The sequence below is a fragment of the Ornithorhynchus anatinus genome, chromosome X1 (genome assembly GCF_004115215.2).
Source record: "Ornithorhynchus anatinus isolate Pmale09 chromosome X1, mOrnAna1.pri.v4, whole genome shotgun sequence".
Classification (NCBI taxonomy): domain Eukaryota; kingdom Metazoa; phylum Chordata; class Mammalia; order Monotremata; family Ornithorhynchidae; genus Ornithorhynchus; species Ornithorhynchus anatinus.
This window is the reverse complement of record NC_041749.1, coordinates 40,955,570-40,979,394: the sequence shown is the minus strand read 5'-3', so window position 1 is coordinate 40,979,394 and position 23,825 is coordinate 40,955,570. Positions and strand designations below refer to the sequence as shown.

At 48.1% G+C, this 23,825-nt stretch overlaps 1 protein-coding gene across 1 annotated transcript in view; it reads left to right on the top strand.

Annotated features, from left to right (window-relative positions):
• Nucleotides 1-23,825, top strand: part of LOC100079308 (solute carrier family 22 member 4) — a 92,051-nt gene that overhangs the window by 34,580 nt on the left and 33,646 nt on the right. Inside the window, exons 2-3 of the mRNA XM_029051502.2 lie at nt 10,842-10,945; nt 13,911-14,065. Of these exons, the coding sequence (XP_028907335.1) occupies nt 10,842-10,945; nt 13,911-14,065 (259 nt within the window). The remainder of the gene's footprint in view (nt 1-10,841; nt 10,946-13,910; nt 14,066-23,825) is intronic.

Sequence of the window (23,825 nt, the reverse complement as noted above, 5' to 3'; positions counted from 1 at the left end):
CTCTGAGGATACTGCAGGGAAGGATGGGAAAGTAGGGGAGGGGGTTGTTGGGGGGGAGGGGAGAGGCGGAGGGGTGACTTTGGGGAGCTCAGACCTGATCGTGTTGATTTTCGTGAGGAAATAGGTGGCCAGATCATTAGGGGTGAGAGATGGGGGAGGGGGAGGAACAGGGGGCCTAAGGAGAGAGTTAAAGGTCCGGAACAATCGGCGGGGGTGACGGGCATGGGTGTCGATGAGGGAGGAGAAGAAGCTTTGCCTGGCGGAGGAGAGGGCAGAGTTAAGGCAGGAAAGGATAAATTTGAAGTGTGTGAGGTCGGCTTGGTGCTTGGACTTTCGCCAGCAGCGCTCAGCAGCTCGAGCATAGGAGCGTAGGAGGCGGACGGAGGAGGTGATCCAGGGCTGTGGGTTAGTGGCGCGAGAGCGGCGGAGGGAAAGGGGGGCGAGAGAGTCGAGATGAGTAGAGAGGGTGGAGTTGAAAGCGGAGACCTGATCGTCGAGAGTGGGAAGAGAGGACAGGGCGGCAAGGTGAGGCGAGATGCTATTGGAAAGACGGATGGGATCGAGAGAGCGGAGGTCTCTGTGGGGCAGTAGCGAAGATTTGCAGGGGGAGGGAGTGTGAGAGATGAGGCAGGTGAGAAGATTATGGTCCGAGAGAGGGATTTCAGAGTTGGTGAGTGAGGAGATAGTGCAGCGGTAGGAGATGACAAGATCGAGGGTGTGACCGAGTCGGTGAGTGGGCGCGGTATGGTGGAGGAGGAGGTCGGCAGAGTCGAGGAGGGATAGCAGGCGGGCGGCAGAGGAGTCGTCGGGTACATCCGTATGGATGTTGAAGTCTCCAAGGATCAGAGTGGGCAGAGAGAAGGAGAGAAGGAAGGTGAGAAAGGGGTCAAGGTGGTTGAAGAAGTCGGAGGTGGGACCGGGAGGGCGGTAGATGACGGCGACAAGTAACTGGAGTGGGTGGTAGAGGCGAATGATATGGGCTTCGAAGGAGGGGAAGGAGAGGGAGGGGGAGGAGGGATAGTGCGGAAGCGGCATCGGGGCGAGAGGAGGAAGCCGACGCCTCCTCCCTTACCGGTGAGTCTGGGGGAGTGGGAGAAGGAGAGGCCTCCGCTGGAGAGAGCGGCGGCGGAGACCGTGTCTTCGGGAGAGAGCCACGTTTCCGAAAGGGCGAGGAGGAGGAGAGTGCGGGAGAGGAAAAGGTCATGGATGAAAGGTAGCTTGCCTGTAACAGAGCGGGGGTTCCAGAGGCCACACTTGAAAGTAGCTGTGGGTGCAAGGGGAGGAGGGGGGGAAGGGCGGGGGGAGGGGAGGGTTTGGATGGGAAGGAGGTGGCGGGGCCCTGGACGAGGAGAGGGGGATGAGGGGTGGCGGTGGGACAAGAGGACTGGGATGGAGGGTAATAATAATGATAATTGTGGTATTTGCTACGCACTCATTATGTGGCAAGCAATGTGCTAAGCGCTGATGTGACTTGAGTACAATCAGTTCATGCCCAGTTCCTGTCCTGCGTTAGGCTCATAATCTAAAGGGGAGAGAAAAGAGGTATTGAATACCTATTTTACAGATGAGGAAACTGGTTCACAGAAAAGTTAAATGACCTATATAAGATCACAGATCAGGCAAGTGGCAGAGTTGGCTTTTTGTTTTAGAGGGCGCCTGGAGGAATAAGTCAAAGAATAGTATTTATTGATTGTTTAACCATGTGCACAGAACTGTTCTAAGCACTTGGGACAGTACAGTACAGCAGAGTGTAGATACGTTACCTGCCCACAAGGATCTTAGGTCTGGAGGGATGACCAGGTGGAACGAATACCTAATCCTTGAGAGTAACAGGTCCCAGGGTTTATCAGGGCCCCAATCAATATAATGTATTGATTATCCCTCCTACAAGGGTCTTACAGTCTAGCAGGGAAGAAAGACATAAAATAGCTTTGAAATAAGAGGAATAAGGAGTCAGATAGTGGAGTATGTGCGCAGAGCACTGTACTAAGCACTAGTCAGAGTAGAGAGTAACAGAGATCATTCATATATTCGATCGTATTTATTGAACACTTATGTACTAAGTGCTTGAGAGAGTACGGGGTAAGAATAAACAGACACAGCCCCTGCCCACAATAAGCTCACAGTCTAGAGGGGGAGACAGACACTAATATAAATAAATAAATAAATAAATAAATAAATAAATAAATAAATAAATAAATAAATAAATAAATTACAGATATGGTTGACATGTTCCCTTAGAAAGATGTTCTGAGCAGCAGGGTGAAGTTCAGACTGATGAGGGGAGAGGCTGGAGGAAGGGAAACCAGTGAGAAGACTGATAGGAGAGTCAAGCTGGGATATGGGTAATATTTTTACCATGGATTTGACCATTTGGATAGAGAGGAAAGGGTGGATCTGGGAAATGTTATAGAGGGAAATCAGACTTCATTTAACAGGTGGACTGGATGCAAGCATTGAAAGCGAGGGAGGAATCAAGGATAATAATAATAATACTTGTGGTATTTGTTAAGCACTTACTATGTGCCAAGCACTGTTATAAGCACAGGGGTAGATAAGCAAATCGGGTTGGACACTCATGGGGTTCACAGTATTAATCCCCATTTTACAGAGCGGTAAGTGAGGCACAGAGAAATGAAGTGACTTGCCCCAGGTCACACAGCAGAGAAGTGGCGGAGTGGGGATTAGAACCTAGGTCCTTCTGACTCCCAGACCTGTGCTCTATCCACTAGGCCACGTCAAGGTTGTGGGCTGTGGAATCAGGGACGATGGAGATGCTGTCGACTGTGATGGGAAAAGTGAGTTGAAGGAGCAGAAGACTGTAAGCGCATTGTGGGCAGGGAATTTGCTGTATTGTACTCTCCCAAGTGCTTAGTTCAGTGCTCTGCACACAGTGAGCACTCAATAAATATGATATTTAGGGGGAGACCCCAGATATCCAAACAGGCCAGAGGGGACCTCAGCTTAGCTCTCTCCCCGCTCCCCTCTCTTGGAGCCACCTTGCAGCCAGGAGAAAGTTCACCCAGAGGCAGGGCAGAGTCTGGGAGAGGAGCCAGTATCCAGCTCCTCGGCACCTCTTAGGGTCATAATTAAGCTCAGCCTAAGTCTGTTATAAGCTGCTTCATTCAAGTTATTGTCCTTATCCAGCTGGCTTCCCTACTTTCCTCCCTGAGGACATTGAATGCCAACGCAGTCATTTAGTATGGGAATTACCCAGAGGGGGGAATCCACGCTGATGGATCCTTTTTTTTTAGTAATAATAATTATGGCATTTGTTAGGCACTTATTATGTGCCAGGCACTTTACTAAGGGTAGATACTAGAAAATCAGGTTGGACACAGTCCCTGCCCCATATGGGGCTCACAGTCTCTATCTCTATTTTCCAGATGAGGTAACTGAGGCCCAGTGAAGTGACTTGCCCAAGGTCACACAGCAGACAAGTGGCAGAGCCGGTATAAGGGCTTATAATGTGCCCGGCACTGTACTAGGGTAGATACAAGCCAATCAGGTTGGACACAGTCTTAATCCCCACTTTACAGCTGAGGTTAACTGAGACACAGAGGAAGGAAAGTGACTCGCCTAAAATTGCACAGAAGACAAGTGGGGGAGCCGGGAATTATTCATTCAGTCATATTTACGGAGCACTTACTGTGTGCAGAGCACTGTACTATGCGCTAGAACGCAGGTCCTTCTGACTCCCAGACCCCATGCTCTATCCACTAGGCCACGCTGCTTCTCATCCCCGTTGAGTTTGGTGTTTGCTACGTCACCACCCCCTTTTCCCCTCCTCCCCCTCTTGATACTTGTCTTCTTCACTGTCCTCTGCCTTCTGTGTCCAGAAACTTTCCCTGCCACCCGAAAACTGCATGACACTCTTGTGGTACTCAGACTGGTTTTCCAGCAGCTTGCCTGGGGCACTGGATGTCCCTTGGCCTCTCTCCTCCACAATTCTGGCCCTCAGCTGCTCGGGAGAGTTGGCTCAGGAAGAGCCCCTCTGCCTTCTCCTCCAAGATTGGAGGCTTGTCATCAATCCCACTGCAGTCTGGCTGCATCCTTCCTGCTCAAGAGACGCCCCCTCCCCCCAGTTGCTAAGCAACAGGGCATCCCTTATAGCTCTGGGGTTGTGGGGATGTGTCCCAGGAGCACTGGGAAGCAACTTAGCCAGAAAAACCACGGACCTGGGAGTCAGAGGACCTGGGTTCTAATCCCGGCTCTGCCGTTTGCCTGCTGTGTTACCTTGGGCAATTAACGTCTCCATGCCTCGGTTTCTTCAAAAATAAAATGGAGATCCATTATGGGACACATATCCATCCCGCGCTTAGAACAGTGCTTGACACAGAGTAAGCACTTAAATACCACAAAAAAACAAGCCAAAAAGAAAAAAAGCCCTCTCTAGTGCCAATGTCTAGTATCTGCTGTCTATTCCTCCTTAGGGTACAGGTCCAAACCAGACAGTATCTGATCAGTCTGCCAGCAACCTCAGGGGACACACGATCGGGGCCATGGATCGAATCTTGGAAAACTAGGAAAGATCAAATCCGCGGGCCTGAACACACTGGGAGAGGGCAGTCCGTCCAAACACCACGGAGATCAGTACAGATCGGGCTCTGTAGTGGGTGAGCTGGGGGTAGCGGGATGGGCAGGGAGCTGATCAGGCAGAAGGAGCTTCCTGGAACAGAAGCGGGTGGAGGCAGAAGGGAGGGAGGGCCCCAGCCTGGCTTAATCATGCCCCTCCAGGCCTGGTGAGGCCGGGCGGCTCCGCGTCAAGACCCGGGACGCTTTCCTTAGTGCCAACTTCCACGGCCCTGAGTGGCACGGCCGGAAATGGGACAGGCTTGCTGGCATCTATCACTCAGCATTTGCTCAGTGCACAACCATGGGGTTGGTTGGGGCCTGCCACAATCCCCTTTCTCATTCATTCATTCAATAGTATTTATTGAGCGCTTACTATATGAAGAGCACTGTACTGAGCGCTTGGAATGTACAATTCGGCAACAGATAGAGACAATCTCTGCCCAATGATGGGCTTACAGTCCTCTTCCCCTTCCGTCTCCTCTTACTCGTCAAAGTCGCTGTTGTCCTCAGGGGTCGTGGCTCTTCTGCATCCCCCAACTTGTGCCCTTTGGACTGATTCCCATGGTCGTATCACCCCAGAGGGTGACCCAGGGACTGTTGGGAAAAACTTGGCCTTTGTCCATCTGCCTGTGGGCATTGGTTCAGGTGAAATCCAGCCAGGCCCCTCAGGGACTGATTTCCTCTCCTGCAGTGTTTCGTACCAGTCTCTCCTTTCCCACTGAACATTTCTCACACCCACGTTTCGGCTATAACCAGTCACTCTGGACCCCTTTCTGGTATTTCTCAGGGGGCATTGACCGGGCCTCCCCAGGCCGCTTCAGCCTTCGAGGGGTCCACGAAGGTGGTATATTCACCTTTGGCATAAGCAAGCATGTTTCTGTCTGCATGAGCACTGTAGGTGATGGTCTTTGGCACAGGCAAGCATGAGCATCATATGTCTTTTTGCTTGGACTCTTGGGATTGTCTTTGGCATATGCATGCTTGCTTGTTCCTCATGCATGTGCCTGTCTTTGGCAAATGCATGACTTTGTGTCTCCATGAGTTCATGTGTGTTTGACTTGGCTGTATTCGTATGTGTACCCGGGCTCATGCATGTGATCCTTGAAGGGAGAAAAGGAAAATGAGGGAGAGGTAGTGAGGGAGAGTGACAAGCTGAGGAGAGCCTCTGGTCTTTCTCTAGCCCACGCTTTTCTCACCTCTCCCTGCCTCTTAGCTGCCTTTGACACTGTCGACCACCCCCTTCTCCTGGAAACGTTTTCCTATCTCAGCTTCACTGACACTCTCCTCTCCTGGTTCTCCTGTCTCTCTGACTGCTCCTTCTCAGTCTCTCTTGTTGGCTCCTCCTCTGCCTCCCTCCCTCTAACACTAGGGGTCCATCAAGGTTCAGTTCTAGGTTCCCTTCTATTTTCCATCTACATCCACTCCCCTGGAGAATTCATTACCATGGCTCCCAATTACCACCTCTGTGCGGATGATGCCCAAATCGACATCTCCAGCCCTGATCTCTCTCCCTCTCTGCAGGCCCACATTTCCTCCTGCCTTCAAGGCATCACTATTCAGATGTCAAACTTAACCTATCTAAAACAGAACTCTTTATCTTCTCACCCAGATCCAATCCTCCCTATGACTTTCCCATCACTGTACACGGCACCACCATCCTTCCTGTCTCACAAGGCTGTAACTTTGGCATTATCTCTGACTCACTCTCATTCAAACCGTAGCCTGTAAAGCTCCACAGATCGCTTTAAGGGTTTTAAGTGCTGAGGTGGTTGCTGGGAAGCTATGTCCTTGAGAGAAGAAAAAGAACCAGGTAAGTGTAGATCCCTGAAATCAACAGATAATTCACAAACTCCGACTGTGTCCCCCACCTAGCCAAACGCTGGGTGTGAACGCCCAGTGAGAGGATAATGGATGGGTTTGGCCGTCATTTGCTGTTTGGAAAGTATTTCCTGCAACAAACTGTCCTCCTGTCTTTTTAGCACTTAGCCACTCAGCTCCTCTCAAACCTGCCTTGTTTTTCAACATCCCCCAAGAAGTTCACCAGTGTTACCTTAGGACATTGCTGCTGAAAAGGAAACTTGTGTTTAGTTTGAGTTCAAAATATTTCTAGTCAGATTTATGTTGACCAAAAGTTTTCCCTTGCTCTGTTTTGGTTTACTCCCTCCAGGTGGGAAGATGGGGGGAAGGGAAGGGGGCAGGCAACAATCCGGAAGGGTCTTGGAAAGGAAACTTCAGAGCAGAGTGAATGGGGTTTGAGTACTATTGAAGTTGGATGGGAGGAGCCTAAGCTACAGTCTAAATATGTTCAAATCCAAGGAAATCTTTTATTTCAAGAAGATTAGAAAGCGTTCATTTAAACTACAACAACTACAAAACAATAATAATAATAGTAATTGTGGTCTTTGTTAAGCATATACTAAGTGCCAAGTTCCCTCTCAGGGTCGCACCCAGAGAGTTTCCAGTACTCTACCAGTCTCGACTACGAGAGGGAGAGTCAAGCAGAAGCCTAGCCATTCCATTCCTAGCTTGGCAGTGGCTAACAAGTGGAAGGCAATCTGCTACAAGTCAAAACTCACCCATACTTGGTAGCAGCGGTGTGGGAGAGAGTTGAGGGTGGAGCCTCAAGTTTACTGCATGAAAGGCAGCAGTGGTAAACCACTTCTGTATTTTTGCCAAGAAAACCCTATGGATCCACTACCAGAACAATTGCTGATGGAGAGCAGGGCATTCTGGGAGAGATGTGTACGTGGTGTCACTACGGGTCGGAAATGACTCAATGACATAAGACAAGACAGTGTGTCAAGTACTGTACTGGGTGCTGGGGTAGATACAAGATAATCAGGTTAGGGAATAAGTCTGTTACATTGTTGTGATGTAGTCTCCCAAGCACTTAGTACAGTGCCCTACATACAGTAAGTGCTTAATAAATATACAATCGATATATATCCTTGTCAGATTTCCAACATATCTACCTATTGCCTTTAGACTATAAGTTTCTTATGGACAGAGAAAATGCTTCCTAATTCTGTTATATTGTTCTCTCCCAAGTACTCAGTAAAGAGTTCATTCATTCAATAGTATTTATTGAGCACTTACTATGTGCAGAGCACTGTACTAAGCGCTTGGAATGTACAAATTGGTAACAGATAGAGACAGTCCCTGCCCTTTGACGGGCTTACAGTCTAATCGGGGGAGACAGGCAGACAAGAACAATGGCAATAAATAGTATCAAGGGGATGAACATCTCATTAAAACAATAGAAAATAAATAGGATCAAGGTAATGTACATCTCATTAACAAAATAAATAGGGTAATGAAAATATATACAGTTGATATATATATTGATGATATACAAAAATATATACAAAATATATATAATATGTGTAAAGTGTTCTGCACATAGTAACTAGCTCTCAATAATTACTACTAATTGACAAGGCTACTCAGTCAGTCAATAATATCCTCTAGATTGTAAGCTCGTTGTGGGGAGGGAACAGGTGTTTGGTGTTTTTTTTTAAATAGTGTTTGTTAAGTGCTTACTATGTGCCAGGGGTAGATACAAAGTGCTGGGGTTGATACAAGCTAATCAGGTTGGACACAGTCCATGTCCCATATGGGGCTCACTGTCTTAATCCTCATTTTACCGATGAGATAGGTACAGATGAGATAGATAGGCCCAAGGTCACACAGCAGACAACTGGCAGAGCTCGTGTACAAACTCTATTGTATTTACTCTCCAAACTGCTTAGTACAGTGCTTTGCACACGGTAAGTGCTCAATAAATATCATTGGTTGATTTACTGAGCCCCTTGCCGAGCCGGGTACTAAGTGCTTAGCAGAGTCCTGGAGAGTAAGTGACGATCCTTCCCTCAAGGAGTTTGCAGTCAATCAATCAGTCAATCAGTGGTATTTATTGAATGATTACTGTATGCGGAACACTGTACTAAGCACATGGGAGAGTACAATGTAACACTATATAATAATAATTATTATTATTATTATGGTATTTGTTAAGTGCTTACAGTGTGCCAAGCACTGTACTAAGCTCTGGGGTGAATGAGAGTTGGTAGACACATTCCTTGCCCACAACGAGCTTACAGTCTAGAGTTTACAATCTAAAGGGAGATTGACGCAGTGATTTTCAGAGAGGATGAAGAGGTGAAGGTGGCTATGTAAAGGGATTAAGTAGGAGGGAACATATATTTATAGGAACTATAGTGGTTTCTTAAATGATATTTGGTAAGCACTTACTACGTGTCAAACACTGTCCTTAGTGCTAGGGTTAAGTAAATCAGGTTAATTAAATCAGACACAGTCCCTGTCTCACATGGGGCTCAGTCTAAGTAGGAAGGAGATCAGGTGTTAAATGCCCATTTTACAGTTGAGGAATCTGAGGCACAGAAAAGTGCTGTGACTTGCCCAAGGTCACAAAGCAGACAAGCAGCAGAGGGGCAGAACCCAGGTCATCTGACTCCCAGGTGTCTGCAAATTTGTAGGTGTCTGTTTGCAAATGCCTAAATCCCTCCTTGAGCTGTGCCTAACTACTTCACTTTTCCATTGTTAGCTTGGAATGTTGATTTTGTAGTTTATTATTGTTTGGTTTTCACTGTTAATGTTCTCAGGGCCCTTGTACCCCCACTTAGATTCTGAACACTTGATTTTTTTTTTCTTTTGGGGAACACTCAGTTTTCATGGGATGAATTAAAGGGGCATAGCAGAAGTTGGGGAAGGAAGATGCTTCAATATGTTCAAATCCAAGGAAATCTTTTATGTCAAAAAGGTTAGGAAGCGTTCATTTAAACAACTACATATTAATAATAATAGTAATTGTGCTATTTGTTAAGCATATACTATGTGCCAAGCACTGTACTGGGCACTGGGGTAGATACAAGATAATCAGGTTAGGGAATGTGTGGCCAACCTCTGTGGCTCCTTGACCTCAAGAAGCAGCATGGCCTGGTGGGTAGAGTAGGGGTCTGAGCGTTAGAAGGACCTGGGTTCTAATTCCTGCTCCTTCACTTTTCCGCTGGGTAACCTTGGACAAGTCATTTCACTTCTCTGTGCCTCAGTGACCTCATCTGTAAAATAGGGATTAAAATTGTGAGCTCCATGTGTCCAACCTGATTAGCTTGTAACTATCCTGGCGCTTAGTACGATGCTTGGCACATAGGAAGAGCTCAACAAATACATTAGAAAAAATTCACTCTTTCTCCTCTAGCACTTTTTCTTGTCCCTGCTCATTGTGGACAGGGAATATATCTACCAACAGAGTACAGTGCTCCATTATACTAAGTGCTCAATAAATACCATTCATTGATTGATTGAGTCATCTTTTCTTTTTGAGGTTAAAGAATGCCTCTGTTCTCATGGGAAGCATGAAGGTGGTGTTGACTGGGGAGAGAGAGAGGGAGGGAAAAAAAGAGAGAAGCAGGTGCCCAGTGAAATTTCAAAGTAGTTTCAAAGGCCAGGTTAAAGAGGAAGGAAGTTTAGTTCTGAGAAAAGCACCCTTGAGCTACACTTCAGGATTGTTCAGTGGTTTTGCGAGCACAGCTTTAAACACAGGACACCTGCACAGAGAAGGTTTTAGAAAGATGATCTCTGCCTAGGGCAGAGAGCAGCATCTTAATAGAAGCAGAGATTTGGGGGGGGGGTGTATGTCTCCCTGTTCCCCACCCCTCCCTAAACCAAACTATTTATTTGTGCATCTCATTCATTCCATCTGAATAACTTCTCAGGGCATCACCTCAAATCTCAACCAGAGTTGGCTGCAAGAAGAGACGATGGAGGGTTTTGTCACATCGCTCCTGCAGAAGTCCGGCATCCTATTTCTAGTCTTCGCCATTCTGATCACCCGTTCCTCGGTGTAGTGCTTGGCCGCAACCAATGCATTTTATCTGACATGCATTTAGTTGCTGAGCAACTGTCTGAGAGTTGGTCAGAGACCATTCTGCTGGCTCAGCGGTAGTAGCGGTATTTATCGTTATTTTACAGATGAAGGAACTGAGGCCCAGAGAAGTTAAGCGACTTGCCCAAGGTTACACAGCAGGCAAGTGGCAGAGCCAGGATTAGAACCCAGATCCTTCTGACTCCCAGGCCAGGCTCTTTCCACTAGGCCACGCCGCTTCCAAGCATTAAGGGCTTAGTGTGCAAAGCACTCCAGTAAGCACTGAGAGAGCAAACACAGGTGGGAATTAGACACAGTCCCTTGAGGGGCTCACAGTCTAAAAGCCGCTTCACCCTGACCACCTCCTTGATTTGTTTGGCAGTGGGATCTGGTGTGTGACAACGACTGGAAGACTCCTCTCACGACGTCCCTGTTCTTTGTGGGCGTGCTCATCGGATCCTTCATATCGGGACAACTCTCAGACAGGTAAAGACTAAGCTTTAGGCTGGAAGCCTCCTCTAGACCGTAAGCTCTTTGTGGACAGGGAACGTGTCTACCACCTCTGTTATATTGTTATATCATACTCTCCCAAGTGCTTAGTTCAGTGCTCTGCACACAGTAAACACCATTAATTGATTGATCGATTAATCAATGGAGTGGTAATACGGGATGGTCTCATGATACGTTGATCTCTTTCCTCTTTTAGTTTGGAGAGGTTCAGGCGATTGTGTCTACCCCCTCAATTTTTTTGTACTTTGCCAAGCTCTTAATACAGCGTTCTGCGCACCATAAACACTCACTAAATACCATTGACTGATTAGCACGGTCCTGCCTAGAGACAGGGGGGTGGACTTGATAACCTTTCAAAGTCCCTTCCACGACTTTTCCTCATCAGACTGACCCTGCCCAATGGTGGAAATAATAGTAATAGTAGAAGTGGTATTTATTAAGCACTTACTGTGGGCAGAGCGGTGTACTAAGCTCTGAGAAAAACTGCAATGTAGACTGTAAGCTCCTTTGGACAGAGATCACATCTACCAACTCTGTGTCCCAAGTGCATAGTACAGTACTCTGCACACAGTAAGTGCTCAGTAAATACCATCGATTCCTTAATTGCTTGAATTAGACATAGCTCGAAGTCTAACAAGCCAAATGGGGAGCAGGGACTAGCAAGAGGTGTGTAAAGAGAGGTGAAACCAATCATCTGTTTTTGTTTTTAGTTTATGAGACCCCTGAGAGACAGAGACTGTATCTAACTCAATTAATCAATTAATAGTATTTATTATTTACTTATTTCTTTATTTCCCCATGAAGAAAGAAATAGTCAGTCCCCTGGTGTGAACAAGGATAGTCCTGGGTTGTGGTGCAGGCCTTCACAAGGGGAGGGGTCACATCCTAGGATTTGGGGATTTTTGTCCATGTGGTTGGGGGGAGAAGAGAATGGATGGCAGACACGCAGAGAATAGAGGTGTTTGGTAACCAAGGTTGTTTTAGTTCAGCTTGCTTTCCCTGTTTTCATTTTTTTTTAAGTAAACAGGCATCCACAAGTCCTTCCCGTGACCTTTCCCCTCTTGTCATAAACTCGTTAAACTTGAGGTGGTAAATATTAGCCAGGATAAGTAAGTGGCGGGGGAGAGCGTCGAAGCTCTGGGCTGGCACTCCTGCCCCGGGTGTAGTGATCAGGTGGTGGCTGCCTTTCGCAGGTGGAGCGATCACAGACCCTGGGGCTGTCTGTGCCCGGCAATGTTTATAAACCCAGGTTTCTTGCTGTTTCCATTCCCGTGCTGCCCACCGCCCTACCTGACTGAGAGCGGAAGGGGTGTGCCAGGCCAGATCAGGCAGCAGCCCACTCGTGGCAAGATTATTTTCCAGCCCTTGGTTGACAGTCAGGCCCTTTTTTCGGAAGGACCACAGCCAGCCTGGGGGCTCAGGGACCCAGGCCCTCCATCGGGCCGGGCACAAGAGACTAGAGCCGAGGCAGGAGCACAAGGGCCAAGGAGCTCCAAGAAAAGGGCTGGAGATGGCTTGGGGCCTGAGAGGTGTTTCCAACCCAGCTCTTCAAGCCTCCAGCTGAAGCATATGGTCTCCAGAGGGAAAGCAGGGGGACCCTGGTCATGTTGGGGAAAGGTGTCGCTGGGTCAGCCCCGCTCCCCAGGGAGCCAACGGGAAATCTTTCTCTGTGCCTAGGGGTTGCCATGGTCAGGCTCCCATGGTCACCAAGTGAATTTAGGGTGTCTGCTTGCTCAAAGTCACCAGGTGAGTATAAGATGTCTGCCCACAGTCACCAGGGGATTGTAGGGTGCCTGCATGTCCACAGCCCTTAGGGTTTTTTTACTAGTATAAGCACTTACTATGTGCCTGGCACTGTACTAGGTGCTGAGGTGGATACAAGCAAATCAGGTTGGACACAGTCCCTGCCCCACAAGGGGCTCACAATCCCCATTTTATGATGAGGTAACTGAGGCACAGAGAAGTTAAGTGAGTTGCCTAGGGTCACACAGCAGATTACAGAGAAGTTAAGTGAGTTGCCTAGGGTCACACAGCAGACAAGTGATGGAGCCAGGATTAGAACCCATGACCTTCTGATTCCCAGGTCTGTGCTCTATCTACTATGCTATGCTGCTGGATGAGTGTAGGATGACTGCCCATAGTCATCAGGTGAATGTAAGGTGTCTGCATGCCCACAGTCACCAGGTGAGTACAAGATGTCTGCCCACAGTCACCTAATTCTAGGGTCTCTGTATGCCCACGGTCACCAGGTGAATGTAAGATGTCCATCTTTTCACGTCACCAGTCAATCAATTACTGATATTTACTGAGCGCTTACTGTGTTCAGAGCACTGTGCCTGGCACATAGTAAGCTCTTAACAAATACCATTAAGTTCTTCGGACGGTACAATATAAAAGAGTCGGTTGACACGTTCTCTGTGTCAAAGAGCTTCCAATCTACAGTCTAGTCACCGTTCTTTCTCTTCCCAGAGCTATCTGACCCCTGCCGGGGTCGGAGGTAAAGGGGTCAGGAGAGTGTAGGGTGTCTGTCTGCCTGTGGTCACCAGGTGAGTGTCCCCCACTCCCCCTTGCAGTCACTTGCACTGTGCCACATTTAGAGAATAGAATCTAAACCTGTTATAGGTCTCTAAGAGGAGACCCAGTCTGGATGCCCCTGGTCAGAGTCAGACTTGGGGTAGTTGGACTCTTGACCAATCCCCTAGGCATTCCCAGAAGTGAAGGCTCTGGGATGTAGGAAGAATGTGCTGGAGCTGGGTGACCTCTAACCTCTCCGGTATCAAGTCCCTTCTGGACTCTAGAGAGTAGAAACTTACCCCAAGCGGGCTTTGGACTCAACCTACCGAGTCTCCCTCACCGCTTCAGAAATCCCTCAAAATGTCTCTCCCCCGCTTCCGATGGCAATTGTATGTGACTGGGTTTTTTGCGGTGTTTTGTGGTTTAGGTTCGGCAGGAAGAGCATCCTCTTTGCCACCATGGCCGTGCAGACGGGCTTCAGTTTCCTGCAGATCTTCTCCGTCAACTGGGAGATGTTCACCGTGCTGTTTGTCATCGTTGGCATGGGCCAGATCTCTAATTACGTCGTGGCTTTTATTCTAGGTATGAGCCCTCCGTGGTGAGTCAGATGGGAAGTGAACGGTTTTCCTTACCATCCGTGGGAGAGGGAGGGAGCTAGTTTCTTCCTCTTTCCTGCCCTATTGGTTTGCCTCAGTGGTTCCAGGTGGCTCGCCCTGGAGGTGGTACAGCAGAGAGATAGTGACTCTCAGAATGAAAAAGGAGGATTTCTCACTAGTTCAGGCTGGTTTCGGACTTGGGGATCTGGCCACTCACAGGTTCCAAGCCAAGGCCTGGAAGCCCAGCTGTCAGGTGATCTATGGGGTTGGGAAGTGCCCGATGAGAACCCCAAGAGTTCACTCAGCAACCTCTGCTTCCTGCCCAGCTGGGGTTGCGGGGGGCGAGGCTCTCTCCTCCTGATTGAGCACTGCCCTCCTGACCTCTTGATCTCCGACCTCGGCAGGGGTCAGACTGTTCTGGGAGGAGAAAGAACGGGCTTATCGGGAAAGCTGCCCTTCAGGGGAAAGAGGGCCGGAAGCCCCCAGCCCCTGTGACCAACCTGTGGATGTCCATACCTAATACCCAGGTTTCTGCATCCAGCCATCCCAGAGGAAATGAAAACTTTTTGAGTTGATTTTCGAGTCTCTGGGTCCGGCACCATGTGGTTGAAAGAGGACACAGGCTACGAGCCAGACTAGGTCGGTAGAGTTTCTCTCAAACTCTCCCAGGCCATATGGAACTAACCACCCGACCCCAGTCTCAGCCAGCCCTTTGTTCCTGACTGGGCCATCCGATCCAGGTTCCCCGCCAGGTAGTGAGTGTAGGTTATTTCAGAGATGTCCTCTCTCTGCCTCCCATCTCCTCAGAAGGGTTTCCGTTACACTACTAAAGGACAATCAGTCAATCAATCAATCAATGGTATTTATTGAGCACTTACTATGTGCAGAGAACTGTTCTAAGTACTTGCAAGGAGAGTACCAAACAACAGAATTAATAATGATGGTATTTTTAAGCGCTATGTGCAAAGTGCTGTTCTAAGCGTGGGAGTTGGGGAGGGATACAGGTGATCAGTTTGTCCCACGTGAGGCTCACAGTCTTAACTAGCAGGTGCGTTTCCCGCCTATAACAAGCTTATAGTGTACAGGGGGAGACAGATATTAATATTAACAAATAAGTTATAATAAATAATTTAAAGATATGTACATAAGTGATGTGGGGTTGAGAGGTGGGACAAATATCCAAATGTCCAAAGACAGTGAAGGAAAAAAGTTCCTTGTTTCTTGTAAGTAAGGAACAAAGACATGGTGCCAAGCCAGGTAACTAAGAGAGCCATCTGAAACAGCCTCCAGAATAAGTTTACACTCTGGCCCGCTTCAATCCCAACCCACATCAAAGCCCAAACCACAGCCCACTTACCCTACGGCCCATCTGCCCAGCTGGATGATTGTATTGATGCTTCCGTGATTCTCTAATGGCTCACCTGAGGTTTTCAGATATCGGGGTTTTCTCTGCCTTGAACAAGCTGTTGCTACACTGCTGCTGGTTAAACCCTGATCCTTCAGGCCTGCAGGAAGCACCTTGGGTGACCTATTGAGATATTTTGGTGGTGGGGCCGAAGGAGGGGTGGTGCTGAACACTCGGGGAACCGCACTGGGGAAAGAGGGCCAGCATGGATCGCGGGGAATGGCGTTCCACCCAGGAAAAGAGAGGATGGGATGGGCCTTCTCTGCCTGAGCGTTCTGTATTTGGGAAAGCATAAGACTTGGGAGCCTCGGAAGCATAAGGCTTGGGAGGTTGGGGAATTCACGGCTTGGGAGCCTTGAAAGAGCTCAGGGTGCCATCAGAGCAGCGGGGGTAGATGGAAGAGGGTGAGGAACTGAGTTGGCTGAGGGGCAGGGAGGTGATGGGGAACCCAAGGGCAAGGGGAAGACAGAAAAGGGGTGTTTCAGCCCATTGCAGTTCTCTGGCTGAAGTACTAATGGAGGCAACAGAAGGGTGACCCTGTCAGCGGGGAAGATCAAATGTATTTTCCAGGGGAAGACAGAAAAGGGATGTTTCAGCCCATTGCAGTTCTCTGGCTCAAGTACAAATGGAAGCATCAGAAGGGTGACCCTGTCAGCGGGGAAGATCAAATGTATTTTGTCTTCCTGCTGACAGGGAAGATCAAATGTATTTTCCTCATCTTACTCATTCCAAGAGGGATTTTAGGGAGAACGACCACTGGCAAACCTTCTCTCTAGGGTGATCAGAGATCTTCCTGAAACCAGCTTGGAGAGAATCCTCTGGGCACATGTTCTGCATGGACATGCTGGTCATCTCCCAGGAGAGAGGCCCAGGCCCACCTCTGTCCCTTGTCAGTAAGCACGGGAGACTAGGGATTGGTGACCCCGTGCCAGCATGGAGGGAGACATTCCAGAATGGACCCTACCTTGCACTAGTCGTTGCTGAACCCATCCTCCTCCTGGCAGCTCCGCTGTCTCATTTACCACCATGGCGCTGGCCATTCATTCATTCAGTCATATTTATTGGGCACTTATTGTGTGCAGAGCATTGTATTAAGCTCTTGGGAGAATAAAGTACAACAATAAACAGTCACATTCCCTGCCCACAATGAGTATACAGTCTAGAGACATCAATACAAAATAAATAAAATCACAGATCTGTACATAGGTGTTGTGGGTTTGGAAGGGAGGAAGAGCAAAGCGAGCAAGTCAGGGCAAGTAAGACTTGTGGCTCCCAAGTCTTACGCTCTCCCCAATACAGAAGGGATTGGGAGATGAGGAAAAGTGAGGCTTAATCTGGGAAAGTCTCTTAGAGGTGATATGCTTTCAATAAGGCATTGAAGTGAGGGGGAGTAATTGCCATCTGCAAATGTACTGAGCCCCAGTCTGGGAATGGATCCCTTGGGAGACCCCGTTCGCAAGACCCCTTCCCTGCAGCTCCAAGAAGATGCCGAGCCACATGTAGCCCTTAGAGAGATCCCCTCAACTCAACTCACCCAACAAACAACGTTCTGGTTCCAAAGTTCTAGTGGGACGGCAAGGGAGAACGTGTCTGCAGCTTCCTCTTTGTCCATGGAAACCTGTCCCTCTGGGCAACAAAGTGAAATAGTTCCTGTTTGAACTGATTGCCACAAACCCAGGCCAGTTTCCACTTTAGGCCCTGCACTCTCGAGGGTGATTGTAAGTGGATCACTCAGCTCAGCTTAATCCTTTCTCGGTCCACGTTCCCCGGCAATACCATGATTCCCTGCAGCAAACAAGGCCATCTCGCTGCAGTGCTCCACTGCATCGGCACAGTCTCCACTGCTTGGAAGCCTGCATCATAGCTTACCTGAGCTGATCCACTCTACCTGGGCCAGGTCTGCTGCCGGGCACCTCAAGGTTTTCTCGCAAATTGTGGTGAATGTAGGGAGGTGGTGAATGTAGGGAGTGAGTTAGCATGCCCCAGTGTCCTTCACCAGCCTCACGATTAGGGAAAGCAACAGAACAGCAAGTGAGGTGTTGGGCCCTGGAACTATCAATGAGGCCCGTTTCTTTGAGTGAAGCCCTGTTTTTGTTGCTGCTGTTGTTGTTTTGTCTGTTTTGTGATTTGTTTGTTGTTTTTTATGGTATTTGTTAAGCGCTGACTATGTGCTGGCCACTAAGCTAAGCACTGGGGTAGATACAAGATAATCAGCATGGACACAGTCCATGTCCCACATGGGGCTCACAGTCTTAATCCCCATTTTACATATGAGGAAACTGAGGTACAGAGAAGTGAAGTGACTTGCCCATGGTCACCCAGTAGACAAGTAGCAGAGTTGTGATTAGAACCCAGGTCCTTCTGACTCCCAGGTCCATAGTCTATCCAGTAGGCCAGGCTGCTTCTCACTAGGCCATACTCGTTTCGGTCTTCCGTTAGTTAACTTCTCAGCCTCATTGGAGGGGCTCCATTCTCCAACATGTTTATGTAGTGGAAAGTCAATTAAGCCATCTGGGGAGTTTACTGAGCGCTTCCTGTGTGCAGAGCACTGGGCTCAGGGCTTGGGCAAGTATGCCCTCAGGGAGCTTTCTCTCCAGTCCATCAATTGAAGGTATTTATTGAGCGCTTACTTTGTGCAGAACATTGTACGAGGCTCTTGAGAGAGTACAGTACTTTTACTCTGCGTGATCTCTGCCTTCAAGGAGCTTACAATTTAGCGAGGGAGACAGACACTCAAAAAAATTATAGTAAGGAAGAAGCAAATGAGTTTAAAGATCCGCTCAATCTGCTCAGTGGGACTGGGGAAGGGTTGAGTACCCAAGTGCTCAGGTGACATAGATGTGTTGAAGTGGAAGTTGAGGGGGTGGGGATAGAATGTAGAGGATTGGAGCTAGACCTCCAGATTTAACAAGATTGAGATCAGTGCCTAGGACCCGGGAAATACATATAGCAAGAGGTGGAGTTCCTCATTATTTTATTTTTGAGGGAATTCTGCCTTCCTTGAAATGATTTGATACCAGGACAGTTTGGAAGGGACTCCTCAGCTTCAAAAAGACACCAAGGAGAGCTATGCTTCCCTTTAAAAGCCTCTTTCCACTTTGGGAGGCCAGGAATTTCAGAACCAGAATTTGATATTATTCTGGCCTGAAATGCAAATTCAGCCGGTTTCCTTCTGCAGAGCATTATTCATTCATTCGTATTTTTTGAGCCTCCGAGCACTTACGATTTGTAGAGCACAGACTAGGTAGATGTGTTCCCCTCCCAGAAGGGAGCTTTTAGTCTACAGGAAGTACTTACAGTCAAGAGCGCTTTTGAGTTAGTTCGGCAAGGGAGTGTCTTTAGCTCAGGGTTCAATTTCCACTTGGGGACTGTGGATCTTGTTTAGGGCACAGGAGGATGATGTCTGCCCTTCTCTCTCCCTCTCCCTTGCCTCCCTCCCCCTCCGGCCCATACACAAATCAATACATTTGGCAGAATCATTCATTCATTGATTCGTTCAATCATATGACAGGATTCAATAACTGTTCTCCCTCCTACTTTGGAATGTGAGCCCCATATGGGACAAGAACTATGTCCCACCTGATTAACTCAGAACAGTGCTTGACATATAGTGAGAGCTTAACAAATACCTAAGAGGAAAAATATAAAAAGATAAGGAAGGCAATGACTACAAAAAGAGCAGTAGGACTTTGTCTTTCGAAGAGCAGAGTTTCAAGGTCCTCACGGCTCGGTCCAAAATTCACAACATCCGCAGTCGTGGCCTTCCCGGTGTGTTTAAAGTTGATATGGCTTGTGGCCTTTTTAGTTCACAGAAGGCTCCCCCTTGCCCTGGGGAACAATGTCTAAAGGTGTTTAAGTACCAAAAGTCTGCCCAAGTGACCCTGAAGGAGAGACATGTCCATGAATAGGAAACAGGAGAAGGGCATTCAATTCAATAGTATTTATTGAGCGCTTACTATGTGCAGAGCACTGAACTAAGCGCTTGGAATGTACAAATCGGCAACAGATAGAGACAGTCCCTGCCCACTGACGGGCTTACAGTCTAATCGGGGAAGACAGACAAAAACAAGAGCAATAAATAGAATCAAGGGGATGGACATCTCATTAACCAATAGCAGTAAACAGAATCAAGGTGATGTACATCTCATTAACAAAATAAATAGGGTAATAAAAAATATATACAATTGAGCAGACGAGCACAGTTCTGAGGGGAGGGGAAGGGAGAGGGGGAGGAGCAGAGGGAAAGGGTGGGAAAAGGGGGCTTAGCTGAGGGAAGGTGAAGGGGTGGTAGAGGGGCAGCAGAGGGAGCAGAGGGAAAAGGGGAAGCTCAGTCTGAGAAGGCCTCTCGGAGGAGGTGAGCTCTCAGTAGGGCTTTGAAGAGGGGAAGAGAATTAGTTGTGAGTCAGATATGCAGCCATCTAATTTGAGAAAGACGGAGACTTTAATGTATCACGTTGCCTAAAGAGGCAGCTAATATACAAAGATACCAGCAATAAATGTCACTCCCCTTTATAAAAGGACCACCAAATGTTGTTCATTTTGTCTTTAAGTATAAAAAGAGACTAGACCATTCTAGATTTGTTATTCTAAAGAGAGGAAGACCTGCAGAGTCTTTTTAGTCCAGAGTTCAAATGGTGGTCGAATTCTGTGTCCCTGATCAGCCGTCTGACTTCACAGGGCAGAGGTGGGACCCCAGCCTAACTGTGCACCTGACTGGCTGAGAACCCCAATAGTGTCCAGGTGGAATTATCAGCCAATCATGGGGTTTCTCCTCACATGGCCCTTGTCCCGCTCCCCTCTGCGCCACCATCACCGACCCCCCAAAGTATCTTCCTCAGTTAAATTAGCTCCCATGTAAACTTAAATTTGACACCCCTGCTTCACATTCATGCATTCATTCGTTCGGTCGTATTTATTGAGCACTTCTGTATACAGAGCAGGGTACTAAGTGCTTGGGAGAGTACAATACATCATTAAACAGATACATTCCCTGCCCACAACGAGCTTATAGTCTAGAGGTGGAGGAGGCAGACATCAATGCAAATAAATAAATTAGAGATATGTACATAAGTGTTGTGGGGCCAGGGGTTGGGGAAGAGCAAAGGGAGCAAGTCAGGGCAACGCTGAAGGGAGTGAGAGAAGAGGAAAGGGACAGCTTAGGCTGGGAAGGCCTCTTGGAGGAGATGTGCATTCAGTAAGGCTTTAAAGCGGGGGAGAGCCATTGTCTGTTGGATTAGAGGAGGGCCTTCCAGGCCAGAGGCAGGATGTGGGTGAAGGTTCTGGGTCTGTGGCAAGATAGGCGAGATCAAGGCAAACTGAGAAGGTTAGCACTAGAGGAGCATAATGCCAGGCTATTGTTTTCCCGTACAGTCATAGGGAGTTGGAAGGTGGAGTGTCTGAGTGAGGACTTGTATTGTAGTCGAGTGCTGTGTGGTGTATTTACTATATTCCTATTTTGATGGAGTCTCTCCTGAGGCAACAGGACCCAAAGTGGTTTCCAGCACTGGACTCTATTGAATTGTTCTCAGCACTGGGCCTTTTATCTGGGATGCCTTTCATGAACTCCATAAAGTTAACCCCAACTCTCAACAACCCTATTATCAAACAAACGAAGGGAAACAGCTAGCGGTAGTGGAAAGAGCACAGGCCTGGGAGTCAGAAGACCTGATTTCTAATCTCAACTCTGCCATTTGCCTCCTATGTCACTTCACTTCCCTGGGCTTCCGTTACTTCATCTTTAAAATAGGGATTAAGACGGTGAGCACTTTGTACTATAGAGACCGTGTCCAACCTGATTATCTTGTGTCTACTGCAGTGCGTAGTACAGTGCTGGTACATAGTAAGCCCTTAAAAAATACCATAAAAAAGCAGCCCTCTGTGTATCAAACCCAGGATCCTGTCCTCCTCTTCTCCCCAGGACCCTAGCCTGTTGGGCAATAGCGTCTCCTACTGTTCTGAGGAAAATAATTTTGTTCCTCAGAACGGCAGGAAAATAATTTTGTTCCTTGAAACCGCAGTTGTCATCAATGGCAGCGCTTGAGCAGAGTACTGAGTACTGATTGTGTACAAAGCATTGTATCAAGCACTTGGGGACTTAGAACAAAAGTAAAAGACAAGCTCCCAGCCCTCGATGAGCTTATAACCCAGTCGGGTGGACAAGCAGGCATGAATTTCCAAATCTACAATAAGTAAAGGAATCCAAGTGAAGATACAAATGATGAAAATTGAAAGGAAACAATGAAATAAGCAAATAAATATACAGATCCACAGGAGTGCTAAAATGGCTGGTGCAGGACTGAGCAGTGGGGATTTTTAAATTTATTAACTGGGATTTCGATTTCCTTTGGGTAGCTCAGTCGCTCTTCTGTCAGAGGCTCGGGAATTAAGCTGTTGGGTTGGATTTCACCTTTCGGCCAGGGTCGGTCCCTGGCCGTCTCAGGTGGGAAGTCCCATTGTATTGGAGAGCGGACTGGGTATGTCTGCATCCCCTCTCCTCTTCTTTGTCTAGATGGTACAAATAAGCAGGAATCTAGAGAAGCAGTGTAGCCTAGTGGAAAGAACACAGGCCTGGGAGTCAGAGTACCTGGGTTCTAATTCCTCCTGTGCCACTTAATTGCTGCGTGACCTTGAGCAAGTCACTTACTTTTTCTAGGCCTTGGTTTCTTCATCTGTAAAACAGAGATTAAATACTTAGATTTTGAGCCCCATGTGGTACAGGGACTGTATCTGACCTGATTACCTTGTATCTGCCTCAGTGCTTAGAAGAGTGCTTGACACATAAGCTCTTATCAAATTCCATTTAAAAAAGGCTCATGAGGCTCCAGTGGGTTTTGGAAGCAGTAATAATAATGATAATAATAATGATGAAAATTGGGATATTTGTTAAGCACTGTGGTAAATACAATACAATAGATCAGACACAGTCACAAGGAGTTCTGTATGGGAGAGAATGCAATCTTTGCCAAAGTAAAGGTCTTGGCTAAAACCCTGAAAGCTAGCGAGGCCAACTCATTCCAAGAAGGGGCAATTATATCACTGGAGCATTTGCTTTGGAGAAAGAAATCATTCCACATCTCAAGACAGTTGGTAATATCTAAGACAGCAGCAGGCACAAGCTGCTTTGATTGGGAACAAGACCCCTGTCCTGTTTGTACCAAGAGAGGCAGGTCTATAACTGCTGCTTTTCTGCTCCATTGGCAGAGCTCCTAGAGGCTGGGAGGCCCCTCCCCACCCTCTTCCTCCCAACCTCAGGCGACCTTGGCCGGGGTGATACGTGCCAAGACTCAGAAGACCGTACACCTGAGGCTTTGATGTCCTCACCGGTGGTCCGGTACCCTCCCACTGGGGATGTCCCCACCAGGCCATTTGGAGGGGATTCTGGGAGCTTCTCAGGGGCCTCCTTCATCTGCCTCCCTACCCCACCTTCCCCATTCCTGGGTCAGTCCCACTTTGTCCTCATCCCCCTGTGTCTCAGAGTCTCAGAGAGGCGGGCGCAGCCATCCCTGGGGGCACGGAAGTCCCAAGCTCTATTTTTGACTCTCTTCAGCTGACGGTCTCTGGGATCAGTGAGGTGATCTCTCCGCGTGTTTCTGGTTCCCGGGGGTGGGGGCGGCAGTCTGTTCCCAACGGCCCTCCCCACCTCCCCTCACTGAGCAAATAGGAACGGTAGCACTCCCTCCAGCCTTGGCCATCCAGGCCTGTCCCGTGGGCTCAGCCTGTCCTAGCCAACCAGCTATTTTGGGACCTCGGCGGAGAGTCACCTTGTCAGTACCAAGCACTGATGCAGGCTATTTTCGGACCCTCCCTCTGGTACCCTTTCCTCTTGGCTTTGTCACCCGCTCACTAGGGAGGGCACTCAGACAGTCAGTCATATTTATTGAACACTTACTGTGTGCAGAGCACTGTACTAAGCACTTGGGAGAATACAATATAACAGACACATTCCCTGCCCACAATGAGTTTACAATCTAAAGGCGGAGACAGACATTAATAGAAATAAATTGTGGGTATGGGCATAAGTGCTGTGGGACTGGGAGGAAGAATGAATAAAGTGAGCAAGTCAGGGTGACACAGAGGGAGTGGAAGAAGGGGAAAGGAAGGCTTAGTCGGAGCAGTTTCTGTAGAGGCAAAAAGATGGCGGTGCTGCTGGCAGTTGCTTCTTTTCGTCCCCTTCTCCCCCACTTACTCCAAAAGGGCACAGACTCTATGGCTCCACCTGTGCTCCTCTTCCAACCATCAGTCCCGTTTATCACACTGTTATGTGTGCAGAACACTCTACTAAGCGCTTGGGAGAAGACAACACAGAGGCCACATGTTCCCTGCCCACACTGGGCTTACAATC